Source organism: Microtus ochrogaster, chromosome 1 (assembly GCF_000317375.1).
Source record: "Microtus ochrogaster isolate Prairie Vole_2 chromosome 1, MicOch1.0, whole genome shotgun sequence".
NCBI classification, from domain to species: Eukaryota; Metazoa; Chordata; class Mammalia; order Rodentia; family Cricetidae; genus Microtus; species Microtus ochrogaster.
The window spans coordinates 124,059,124-124,072,249 of record NC_022009.1 but is presented as its reverse complement, the minus strand read 5'-3'; the positions used below and the strand labels follow the sequence as shown (position 1 = coordinate 124,072,249).

Below are 13,126 nucleotides of genomic sequence, written 5' to 3'. Positions count from 1 at the left end.
GAGGGAGGGAGGGAGGGAGGGAGGGAGGGAGGCTCTGCAGAGGAGGAGGAGGAGCCAGAATCTCAACATCTTCAGGGCCAGGCCTCCACTTTCCTGAATCCCTTTGGGCCTTACCTGCCCCTTAAGGTTCTGCCATTTCCCAGCGGAGCCACAGGCTGCAGACCACGTCCTTAATGCGTTCGTCTTTGGGGGACTTCACACCTCCAAGGAACTGTCCATGCCAGCATTTATAGGGACACTGTGGGAAATGAGCATGCCCACTCTAGTTCATGGGTCGTTGCTTGTCTCCCTGCTACCCTTGTTTCTGTGTGAATTAAGATGACCGCTGTAGACATCTAAGACTAAATTACGTTTGGTGCTACCTTGCTGTCCCAGAGCTGGAGAAAAGGCAAAACGGATTTTTTATTTTGCATATTATGAAATCACATTCTAACTATTTTAGACGGTAGTATGACTTATCTCTGGGGTCTGCGAAAGATGTCGGTCTTTGAACCACGAAGGAGTTGTACCTATGCTGAAGAAAGGAGAAACTGGCTCAGGAGCCAGGGAAACAGGCACTTAATTGCTGGTCTGTTCTTTGACAGATTTTTACAGCCCATGTGGCCATAAGAGTTCTTTGCAGCATGCAAAATGCGTTGTGACTAATGTGTGAATGCAATGGCTTATTTTGAAGTTTTTTGAATTGCAAATGCAGAGCTTTTGAAAATAAAGTCCTGATAGTGGGAATGGAGAACAAGAAACTCAGTAGTGTGAAAGTGTGACATCCTGGAGACTCCTTAGAGCCCCTGCTGTGCTGATAAAGCTGGCATCAGGAGTCAGGGCACAAGGCTAGCAGCTCAGCAAGCTGGGAATCTTAGAGACCAAGCCAACTGCTGTCTTAGATTCCGCCTGGAGGGCTGCCAACTGTCTCTCCAAGAGGCGGTTCTGGTATAGGTGGAGAGTCAAGCCGGGAGCTTCTGAGGAGTCTAGGTCACATACACAAGCTTGGGGAATGAATAAGTTAAACCACAGAAACTATTGAAACTACTGCTGGCTGAGTTAAGCGAAAAAGAAAAAAAAAATTATTGAAGATACTGGCAACAGGGAATCTTGGCAGCTAGAATGACCACCAAAAAAATTTGCTAGGGATACTGCCACCCTTGCCACTGACACAGTTACACTATTGTTGCTGTGGTTGCCTACAGGATGAACTCTGGCTTCCTTCCTTCCTTCCTTCCTTCCTTCCTTCCTTCCTTCCTTCCTTCCTTCCTTCCTTTCCTCCCCCGCCCTGGTTCCCTCCCCCTCCCTCCTTCCTTGCCACTCCAGTGCCTGATGCCCTGGTTACATCTTATCATGTGACCGCATCCTAGCCACAAGGGGAGCTAGTAAAACTGGTAAGAGCTCAGTTTCTGAACTTGAAATCTACAAATGTGGTCAGGTAGATATTGAATAGGTACCAGATAACAAATGCCTTAGAGATGGCAGACCTAGTAGGTGGGCAGGAACCCTTGGTCAGAGTGAGAGAACCAGGAAGAAGAGCCTCAGAAACAGTCTTGTGCAGAGATGCACAGAGAACGAGGGGACAGACAGATGGTACAGCTGTCAAGGAAGGATGGCATGCAGAAACAGTTTCCTAGAAACCCAGGGAGGGCTGCTCCAGAGGTGGCAGCCAGCAGCGAGATTAAGGAAGCTCAGCCCTTGACTCCGCGGCTTATAGATTGCTAGTGCCGTTAGCAGGAGAGCGGAGAGCTGCATGGTAACAAGGAAGGGGACACCCGGTCCCGTGTGTTCACAGCTGGAGCAGGTTGTGTAAGTCCTCCAGTCATCTCCTCATGTATGAAGTTGGCATGGTACTAGTTGGCTTCCTGCTACCTGAGGAAATGAACACTTAGATAACTTTCTGTTGGCTTGTGGGTTTAGAGGGTCCTGCCAATGACCGGGTGGGATAATGGCTTTTATGTCTGTGGTGGAGGTGCTGGACCTGGTGGGGAACACACAGAGAGCAAACTCTTCACTTCAGGTCTTGATCCTTTGAAGATACTGCCTTCAAGGACACATTCCAAATGACCGAACACCTCCTACTAGGCTTCACTTAGAGATTCTAGCAGCACTCAGAAGCAGCACACTGTGGACCAAGACATAAGGCATTCTGGAGGTTCTGATCCTAAGTGTAGCAGATGCCGAGTTCCCACCAGAGTCCTTACAATAACCTGTGATAAGATAAAGGCTGGTCTAGCATCTGGCACCTCGGAAGGCCTTGCTCTTGGATCCTGTGAGTTTCCCGTCTTGTCAGTGTTGAGAGCCTGAGGGAGGCCTTGTTCTGAGTTAACCATTCAGCTGTGACTAGCAGTCAGTAAGGCCTGCCCCAACTGGGCATTTTCTGTCTCTGCAGGGATTGAGCTGTGGTACAATGCACACTGTGCAAGTACTAAGTTCTCTAACGCCTCTGAGTACAGGGACCGAAGTCCTAGAGGCACCTGCTTCTTGCTCGGGGGATGGGTATCTCGTTGGGTACACACCACTGAGAAGAAGGGATGCAAAGATATGATGCAGGGCTCCTTACCCTCACAGAGGCCACAGGTCTCGAAGCATTTCTGTTACTGCCATAGTGTGTTGCTGGGAGCAATGAGAACAGTCTAGTAAGTAGGTCTGTCTTTAATGTAAAGTGTCTTCTCTGGACACCAGAATGTAGACAATGAACATTGGTTTCTCATGGAGTAATTTGTCCCCCTTTGATGTAATGGACCCTTTCTTTGTTTAGTTCTCCTCCTGTTCTTGCTCATTGGCCAAAGACATTATCTTGGCTTTAAGCTGTTCTAAAATTTTTAATTTTGAAAAAAAAAAAAACCCTGCTTGCTGTCTAGATGTTGGAACAGTTTATTAAAGGGCAGCCAGCTCGGTAGATGGTAAGGTTCTGAGCGCCACTGATGGAAAAGATGCCTAAGGAGTGTGGAGAACAGTTAGGTGCCATCCCTGCTTCTCCTTCCGTGGGTGGTCACTGCGAGTCTCACATTCTGTTGAGTGGAAAGAGCAGGCCATCTCCTGCAGCAGTGCCTCCATCTCAAGAGAGTGGGAAACTTTAGGGAGGAAAGCATAGAGGGCTTCATCTGCTGGAGCAGGCAGAGCACCGTGGACCTGGCCGGCACCCCTGTGGTCCAACAGCAGAGCTGGTTTTGTGAGCCACCGCGAGGGCGGGGGGGGGGGGCTGCCTCTGCTTCGCCGTCCCCTGCTTTTCTCTCCCGGCTTCCACTCTCTTCTCAATTTTTACATCTCTGCTGACAGTCGGCCTTCTGGATACGGTCTCCATCCCGTGTCCAGCTGTGGTAGCTTCCACTCTCTTGTCAATTTTTACATCTCTGCTGACAGTCGGCCTTCTGGATACGGTCTCCATCCCGTGTCCTAGCTGCTGACTGGGTTCATTTCACACAGCCCTGTTCCCTGAGCTCAGCCTGCACACATGGGGTCCGGGATTCCACCACAGTTAAAAGGGAAAAGAAACCTTGCCTTTTTTGTTTGTTTCATTGTTTTTTTTTCCCCCAAGAAGGTTCTCATTCTCAGTAGGAGAGCCTTGTGGTTTGTTGGTTAGCATACTCCCACACTCTGGATATGTCCCGAGGAGGACATATTTCTTAGGCTGAGCACCTGCTCTAGAGCTGCCGGGGTGGGGTCACTGGCTCCACTCTGGAAAGGGGGAGATGACAAGCTCTTTGAGCAGTCAGGACAACTGGTTATGGTTAATTTATGCCCTTGTCTAAGCTGTTGTTTTTCAATGGTGCATATGACATCAGCACCTAGATCAAATTGGAGTAAGGAATCTAGGTGTTTAGATAGCTCTGAGAATGTCAGCTGCATCCAGCACAGTCCACCATTCTGCACAAGAGGGAACTGAGTTCTGTACCATAGGAATCTGTTACAGCTGCATCCGGCTCAGGATGTCTTATGTCTGATCAAATGTCTTTTCCCTTGGACTAGTCATCTTTTCAAGCTTATTTTAAATTTAGTTTTGTTTAATTTGGCTTAATTTTATGTGTCTAGAGAAAAATATTGCTAAAGTTTAGGAAAAAGAGAAAGACAGAGGAATTTGGATCATTTAGACAGATACGTCTTTTTTTTTTTTTTTTTTTAAATGTGGGATGCCTTGATTTGGGTCATATTGACAAAGATAGACCTTAAAACTGTGGGATGCCTTCCAGCGGTGTCCAGCTGCTGAAAGGCTCTGTGCTTCACAGAAGGTGGGCTTCCTTAAAGTAAGGACTTATAGAAGCAAGGTAATGCTGTTAGCCTGCACAAGGTTCTGGGTTCAATCTCAACCGTCATCTTCCAGTAAAGACTAAGAGTGTGAGGGGTAAGGGTGCATAGGTAAGAGTGCCCGCTCTTGGGGGCATCGCCACCTGCTGCATGGTCCATCCCTAGCTCTGTCCTGGAAGCAGAATAGCTCCTCCTGTATTGGATACAGAGTAAGAGTGTAAAACACACAGCCTGCCTTTACAATTGGCTTTTACAAGATGCATATGTTTACTTTACGCCATATAGGACTCTCCTGCAGTAACAGAGGCCAGGTGAGATTTGCCATACCTGGATAATGGTTTGTCTTATTAAGGGTGAAATGTCTGATGCTAATTCTGGCTGGTGGAAGAATGGAGGCGAGAAGGTGGCTCATGGTTCATTTCCCAGAGCCTCGAAGTTATCTCTGAACTTGTTGGTTTGGAAATGACTTTGGCATTTCAAACATAGCGTTAAGTTCTTAGCACTGATAATTTGAGGATAAGTTTTGATGTCCACATGTGACTAAATTATGGCCACTAGCTACTTACCAGCTGTTGGAAAGCTAGCCACCTTCCCCCTTAATTTTTGCACCACAATAATGAACACAAAGGATTTCTGCGACTCCTAGAAGTGTGGAACTTTCCCCATCAGCCAGCGGGGGTCAGCTCTGCAGCAGGTCCCGGCCGGTGTCCTCTCTTCTTGTTCAGTTCCAACATTTTCTGTCTTCCCGGAGCCTGTAGGCCAAGACCATGGCTTCCAAGTCTCTTCCCCACTGGAGATGCCAAGCCATGAGCCCTGGTTGTTTCCCCCGTGCTGCCGATCCACAGGCTGTGGACAAGGCTCCCACACCGTTGCCTGGGTTTTGTTATGTGCATGAAGTTTCTGACTGTGGGTTTGCAGACCTGTGATGTGGGAGACAGCCCAGGTCTGTGTTTGATTTGTTGTATTCATAGACAGTACTGCCACTCCACGGGACCTTTCTGCCCAGAGGCAGCGCAGACACGGCCCAGTTGCCTTCCGTTTGTCTTCCTTGCTGTTTTGGTGTGATGAATGTCATCCTCTTTGTAACACGATCTCACGGTTATTACATAAACCACGTCCAGGCTTGAAGCAAAGGCCTTGTCTCCTCATTCTGTCTTCAGAACAACTGTAAGCTAAATACTGCTGTCCACTGACCTTTTAGATAACAAGGCAGGCTTTGACAAATTAAGCTACTGACCCACTCAGCACAGGAAGGCAATGGCCAGGAGTGTGGAACCAGGCTTATTAGACCTCTGCAGCCCAGACTGTCATCCAACAGGCTGGGCCTAGTGGGTTCCCTGCAGGTTGGTTGGTGCCTGAATTGATAGTGTTCTCCATTCCAGCTGCCACAGATCTGAGTTAGGGTGCTGGCTCTGACTCTTCGTCCTTTGTGACTTTGTGAGTTGATGAAATCCCCCAGGCTTCACGTGTCTACTTGGAAACCATGTACCAAACCTCATGCTCAGCTCCCTTCTCAGTGCCCTGGACAGAAGGGTTGAAGTTATTTGGTGTTGCTCTTTATTAATGTAGTGTTTCTGTAGCTTCTCCAAGGCTGCTTGTGTTTCTCCTGGAATGCCAAGCCCCGACCAGCTTGTTGGAGAGTGGGTACCCACGGTGGACCTCTGAGATGTTCTCTGCTGTTCCCGAGACAGCTCATGGTCTTTATAAGCAAGACAGAGCATTAATGCTGGACTTCGGGGGTTTGGAGGAGTCCAGTGAACTGCACAGCTACCTCTTCCATGTCCATTCTCCAGTGGGTGGAAACGACGAGAGTTGGGGAGATGAGACCAGCCACTTTTATTAGTGCGGCTGCTGTTGGACATAGACTCAGAGGGAGGATTAGAGGAAGGGCATTTGATGGATCAGAGGACAGAAGACTGGGATTGTGAGGACGGTGGGGCCGGTTCTCTGACCCCTCGACAGATTGTTCTTTCAGGAAAGATCTAAAGGTCAGAAAACATACTAGTGGAAGACTTACAGTCCAGATGACAGGCTGGACTGGCTTTCTGGGGACTTTCGGTGGGGGTGGGGTGGGGGTAGGGGAGGAAAAATGTCAAGATTCTGTTATGGAAAGCTATTCTGAGTCTCTAAATAAAGCATGCTCACTTAAGGAGCTTCCCTAGTTAAACATCTCTGAGTTATATAACTTTCAAATTGTCTTATGTCTGTCTGTCTGTCTATCTAATTCATCTATCTAGATGTTTATATACTTTGTTATATCTTTGTCATTTTTTTATTTACATGTGTTTGGTATGTTTTTCTACTGAATTAAATTGATCTATGACCACTCACTTTTAAAAATATTTATTTTATGTATGTAAGTGTTTTGCTTGTATGTATGCATATATGTATGTATAGCATGTGTGTGCCCGGTGCCCTAAGGAGTCAGTCAAAAGGACAGTCAGATCCCTAGAACTGGAGTTAAGGATGCTTGTGAGTCACACTCTAGGTGCTGGGAACTGAACCTGGGTCCTCTGTAAGAGCAGCAAATGCCCTTAACTTCTGAGCCTCCCTCCAGTCCTGTGACCTTTAAGGGAAATGAGATCGCAGTAATGAGCAACAAGTGCTGAAATGAGTTCATGTGATCTCATATATATAATCCCAGCACTCAGGAGCCAAGAGAAGAGATTTCCATGAATTGAGACCAGCCTGGGCTACATAGTGAGTTCCCTGCCTAGCCTGGGCTACAGAGTTGAGTCTTCATCTCAAAACAAACAAAAGCAAACAAAATCCAGACCTGGCTGGAGAGTATGTCTGCCTTCAGGAGTTGGCCTGGCTGTGACACACTGGCCTTTTCCTACTGATCTTTAGTCTTAACAAATTTAGGTACCAAAGTTTCTTTAAACCTGCTTTACATAAATGCTTTTCTTTATTCTGGGTGTATGAAGAGATGCCTGTTACCTGATTGCATGTAGAAAGAAACCTAGCAGTCCTTAACTGGGGCCCCATTTATGTCGTCCTCATGCTGATGAGAGCTATACATTTGATAAACGGTATATGAACTGTAAACTAAGAGCGTCAAAATCTTTCGTAACTCTAGTTCAAATCTATCTGTAAGGGAGTAAAATTATATCTCTTGAGTTTAAAGTCAATGGCCTAGGTAAACAGCTGCAACATCCAGATTTGAAAATCGCATCAGTACCTCTTCTTTTCTCGTCTTTCAGCTTCTCAGAGAAACTGTTCACTGGGAAAGGCTTACATTTCCAGCCGTCGGTTCTAGATTTTGGGATACAGTAAGTACCTTTTTATTAGAATTCATTGTGTTTGTACTTATCTTCAGCATATCTTCTTTATTTTTAGTTATGTATGTGTGTGTCTCAAGACCAAACTTCATTCTAATTTCTAACACATTTTAAAAATTACATATTTTCCTTATTCCACCCACCTGGCTAATTTATCGTTATTATTAGAGTAGAACAGTAGCCAGCAGCTACTTTCCTGGCCCAGTATTTACCCTTATTATTTTGATATTGACCTCTGGCAGACCGCATACTTTGTCCTGATATGGTTTCAATTTCAGATGCAGCATCGGGATCTTGTTACTGCTTTGTCTTCCTGGGCTCTGATTTTAAGGGTTAGCAGTCTGCTGGTTCCAAGACTGGAAGTGCTAGTCATTCGTACATTTTCATCATTCTTTTGCCATATTAAATTAATAGATTATCCTCCAGTTGTCACTACCAAAGGAAGTTCATACCCTTCTAACACATGTAAAAATAGAATATTGAAAAGTAGACTAAAAATAGGCAGTGGTTAGGAGACTTCTGTCTCCCCTGGGAGGAACGCTGACTGCCGTCCCCCTGCTGGGTGAGTGCAGATCTCAGGCAGACGGCTGTGTTCTTGGAAACCGGAACGCTTGTGTTCCATTATGTGAATAGTGTGTAAAGCAGTGGGGATAGTTTAAATGCCGAGTTTAAGTAGCTTTGTTGGTTGGTTGGGACCTTTTACTTAAAGCCATTGAAGTTTGTGCTCATTTATGGCCAGAAGACAGATTTCAGCCCAGTTCTCTGACTGGTTTATTAGGTGACCCTTATGTTTTCAGTAGGTTTTGGATGTTTGTTTTTGTTTTGTTTTTCTGATTTTTCAAACAGGGTTTCTCTGTGTAGCCCTGGCTGTCCTGGAACTTGCTCTGTAGACCAGGCCTTGAACTCAGAGATCTGCCTGCCTCTGCCTCTCAAATGCTAGAATTAAAGGTATGTACCACAGTGCCTGGCAGTAAAAGTTTTTTTTAATTGAATTATTTTTGGGACTAGAGTGGTAGTTCAGCCGTTAAGAGTGCTGCTGCTTTGCCAGAGACCCAGGTTCAGTCCCAGCACCCATATTGGGCATTTCACACCCACCTGTAGCTCCAGCTCAGGAGATCTGACACTGTTGTCTGAACTCTGTGGATATCCTCCCCCAAATACACAGCCTTCTGGTATGCACTCACTCAGGTGCACACCATATAAATGAAAAAAAAAAAAACCAAGTAGATAAAATTTAAACACTGAAAGAACCAAGACTTTAATCACACTGGTGTGTGTCTTACTTATAAGTGAAGGTTCTAAAATATTTATGATTTAAAATATACATCAGATATATTAAAATCTTCCATTAAGATGAGTACTTAGAAAAGTAGCCATGGAAGCCAGGACAAAATGTCCAAAACATTGAACATAGAGAAACAGTGGGCATATCATTGCTACTCCAGTGAATGTTTCCCTTTTTAAGTCAGAGTAACCCAGGGTGCTCTGGGCTTGCTGTCTTCAGTCTTAATGACCCTGCTAGGATGAACGGCTCACTTCTACTATTGGAAAACCTGCAACAAAATTACAGAAAGACAAGTATAACATACGATGATTTTTGCCTAAATTGGAGTAGGTTTATTTTGGGGCCATACTAATAGAACTGTGGTTTGGGGTAGCTGGGAGACTGACTTGCAGGCTCCTCTGCCTTCTAATTGAGCTAGAGGATTCAGTGCTAGACGGTAGGAGTCAGTAAGACCCAGGCCCAGCTGGAGGCCCCTCCTGTGCTGCGCGTGACAGCCCCTTCACTAGATCATCACTGGGAGGTTGGCGGGAAGTCTTCAGATTGTGTATAAAGCTTTCTGCCTGTACAGGTTTTTGTTTGTTGTTTTGGTTTTGAGACAGGATTTCCCTCTGTACCTCAGGCCGAGAACTTGACATTTCCCTTCCTCAGCCTCCTGAGTGTTTTCCCACGGTACTGAGTTCCATGAAAACTCCCTCTTCTTCCCTTTCTCCCTTCTTTGAACTGTCACGAAAATCTATTGCCAAACAGTTCATTATGAAAATATATTTACACCAATATTGAGTGCAGAGTAAAATAGGCCGTTTGGAGGAGAGATGCGGATTTTTGTGCTGACCAGTGGTCAGGTAAGCTTATTCTAAGGTTTTGGACACTGGTTCAGTTTCTTTGTATTGTTCTTTTGCCATCTCTGGACATCATTGATCAGTCGTGGGAGAGAGGGAAGTATTCCCCTGCCACTCCTTGGATGTGTGCCACCATTTCATCTCAGTGATAATCTGCTGTGCGCCTTTCTTCAGCTCAGGGGGCTGGGCTTTGCCCCTGCTCACTCCTTGGTGCTCAGGGCAGCTTTCATGGTGAATGAAGTCTCTTATCTAAATATACCTTGGTTGGAACGAGAACCCTAGCTATGCTGGTATATGCCAGGGTTTGTTTGTTTTTTTAAACAGACAAACATGCAAGCTCTTAATAACCCAGATGTGCTGAATCCTTACACCACAGAAAGAAATGGAGTGCGACTGTAGATTGTCATTAGTCTTATAAAAATAAAGGCTCTTTCTTTCTTTCTTTCTTTCTTTCTTTCTTTCTTTCTTTCTTTCTTTCTTTCTTTCTAGTTCGTTTTTTAAACCGTTATGTATTAAATGTTTTATTTCCAACAAGATTTAAAGAGCATTGCCTGCTCTTCCAAAGGTCCTGAGTTCAATTCCCAGCAACCACTTGGTGGCTTACAACCATCTGTAATGGGGTCTGGTGCCCTCTTTTGGCCTGCAGGCATACATGCAGACAGAATATTGTATACATAATTAATAAATAAATAAATAAATAAATAAATAAATAAATAAATAAATATTGTTCTGTGCTGAGAACTTTCTCCCTGTGGAGGGGAACTGTACAATGCCTACACCTATTCTACTAAGGTCCCAATGACAAACCAAAGCTTGACTTCACCAAAGGGGAACCCATAATTTATTGGGCTTGCGTACAGACCGTGAATGGGCTGGGGGGGGGGGTTGTTACTGACAGAGCATGGGTAGCCCCCAAACAGCTGCACTGGGAAGTCCTTATGAATGGTAACACCCATGGCTGTGTAGATGGTGTCTCTTTCCTTCAGCCCTCCACAGCCTACATACTCCAGCCCCTCTCCAGGGCCACATGCAATTGTGAAAATTATTTTCCCAGCCCCTCCTTCTGTGAGGGACTGTCAGCTGTCAACAGCCAGCTGATCTTCTGCCACCAGACACAGCTGGACATATGATGGAGGCTCTTGGCCTGAAAAATACACGGGCTCAGTGGTGTGCATGGCATCCCGGGCTCAGTCTTTAGCCTAAACAATGTAAGTGTATGCATGTGTGTATGAGTAATGCTGATAATCACACTTCTCTTACCTTTCTGTTTCCCCAACCAGGTCCCTGGGGCATCCTGCAGCGAAGCTTCTCTATGCATACAACCCCAGCAGGGACAGCGAGGTTGTGGTGAACTCGGTGTTTACAGCTGCTAGACACTTTCATGTTCCGCCTGTCCATTGCAGGGTGAGTGCTGATCTTCACCTTTCCTGGTGCTCGTGCTCCATTCTCTAGCCGTTTGTTTGCTTTATGTGTATTTATCACCCATTTTCTTTCATACTTACAGTGGTTCTGGGTACCTAATAGGGAAACATGTTTAAAAGAAGCTGTAGTAATGTATACACATTTAGCATGGCTAGAAAAAGTTTATAATATTGATCTTTTAAGATTGCCATGGATTCTGAGGCTTCAGTAACTAGTGCTGGCTTTATCGTTCCCCCCTCAGACCTCACGAAGCCAGGGCTCCTTGTGAACAGCAGGGTTTATGTAGTTAACTCCTCTCGCGGCAGAATTGCAGACTGTAGTCCTCTGTAGTTTTCCAGTGACCATAAACTTTCTAAGCTTTTCCTTATTTTGATTGCTGTATCTGCTTGGTGTTACAATGCTGATTATTGTATCTTCTTGGTATTACAATGTTGGTTACTGTATCTGCTGGGTGTTACAGTGTTGATGACTGTATCTGCTGGGTGTTACAATGCTGGTTACTGTATCTGCTGGGTGTTACAATGTTGACAAACTACTGAGACCAAGGAAATGTGAACAGAGAATCCCTTCCACATTCGCTTCATAGTCGGTTTGTTTTATGTGGATAAACACTCTCCCCTGGGTTTTACTCATATGTTAACATATTTAATAATAAATCTACATATGTGTACAATGTCCTTTGTACTTAAATAAAAACAGAACTGTGTTAGCTGAGCTGGTGGACATGTGGGTGTGAAGGCGCGTGGGAAGGTGAGGCCCACGACTCGTCCTGAGTGAGAGTCCTGGGCAGTTGTCTGCCAGGAGTTGGCAGTCTCCCCGTGGAGTGCTGGAGATGATCAGTTTGGAGCGGCTCAGGGCTTGGTGATGCTGATAGGTACTGATGGGCAGGGAACTGCTTCAGGGGCAGTCAGGAGGGACGTCTGTGAGCGCTCCTCCAGAGGGCTGACTAGGTTCTCCTCTCCTTTCAGGTCGTCCCAGCGATGGGGAGAACTTCCTTCAGGATTATTTTCTTACCTACTGAGGAAGGGAGCATCGAAAGCTCTTTATTTATTAATACCTCTTCACATGGAGTCCTTTCCTACCATGTAAGTAACGTTTCCTTTTGCCACGTACTTGCCTGTTGATTTAGAGAACTTGCCTGTTTTCTTAGGGGACTCTTGGAGAGATTTCCTACTGTTTCATGCCATTAAACTGTAACCTAGAGTTATGCAAAGTCTATTAACTTCCAGCCTTCTGCGGTGTGTGCCTCAGAACCTCCCCTGAAGCCTGACAGCCCCTGGGTCTTCAAGGTGTGTTAGGGTGAAGCAAACACTATCTACCATACAGTTTTCTAGAATAAAACTTGGCAGGCTCTTTTCTCTCAGAGGGGTGCCCTTGGCCTGCCTCCCCTTGCTCAGGAGTATTTCTGGCCAGGAGATGCTATCATGCGCGAGGCAGTCCGTTTCCAGGAAGCTCCATATCCACATCACTACTCCAGTCGAGAGAGTGGGAAGGGCGCGTGGAAATGCCATGTTGCTGGTGTTCCCAGAACGGGGATCTTAACTCAAGCATGACACCCGGGGTGTCCTGGAGATGGGGCACTGAGGAATCCAAGCATGAGATTTGGTTATTTGTGATAATTCCACTGAGCACATTGGTCTCAGAGGTGTCCCTGTGAGGAGGTTGGCCTCACGAGGAGCATGTAGTTCTCCTGTAGGGGAGGATAGCTGTTTGGTCAGCAGGTGCGCGCAGACCAGGCATTCTGACACTGACAGGCCTGCTTCTCTTGCTTCCCTGTAGGTGTCTGGAGTAGGCACTCGCGGAGTCTCTACAGAAGGGTCTGCCGAGCAGCTGCCGAACGCATACTTTCTGCTTCCGCAGGTCCAAAGCATCCAGCTTTCACAGACACAGGTCATTTTAACAGAGCTACTTAGAACTAACTCAGAGTGTGCACAGCTGTTCTGTTTTATGTGGTCAAATCAGGGTTTGACTCTTTTTATTTTAAAAGTCTTGAAATGTGGAAGTAATAGATAGATTCAAAGTGTCAATGAATGAAATCTTTCCCTCCCTCCCTCCCTCCCTCCCTCCCTCCC

General features: G+C 45.9%; 1 protein-coding gene across 5 annotated transcripts in view; it reads left to right on the top strand.

Annotated features, from left to right (window-relative positions):
- The window catches only part of Tmem131l (transmembrane 131 like), a 119,343-nt gene that overhangs the window by 62,430 nt on the left and 43,787 nt on the right, over nt 1-13,126 (top strand). For all 5 annotated transcript variants that reach the window (XM_026785766.1, XM_026785655.1, XM_026785703.1 and 2 more), the window contains exons 4-7: nt 7,431-7,499; nt 10,913-11,036; nt 12,023-12,139; nt 12,834-12,944. In XM_026785766.1, coding sequence (XP_026641567.1) covers nt 7,431-7,499; nt 10,913-11,036; nt 12,023-12,139; nt 12,834-12,944 — 421 coding nt within the window. The remainder of the gene's footprint in view (nt 1-7,430; nt 7,500-10,912; nt 11,037-12,022; nt 12,140-12,833; nt 12,945-13,126) is intronic.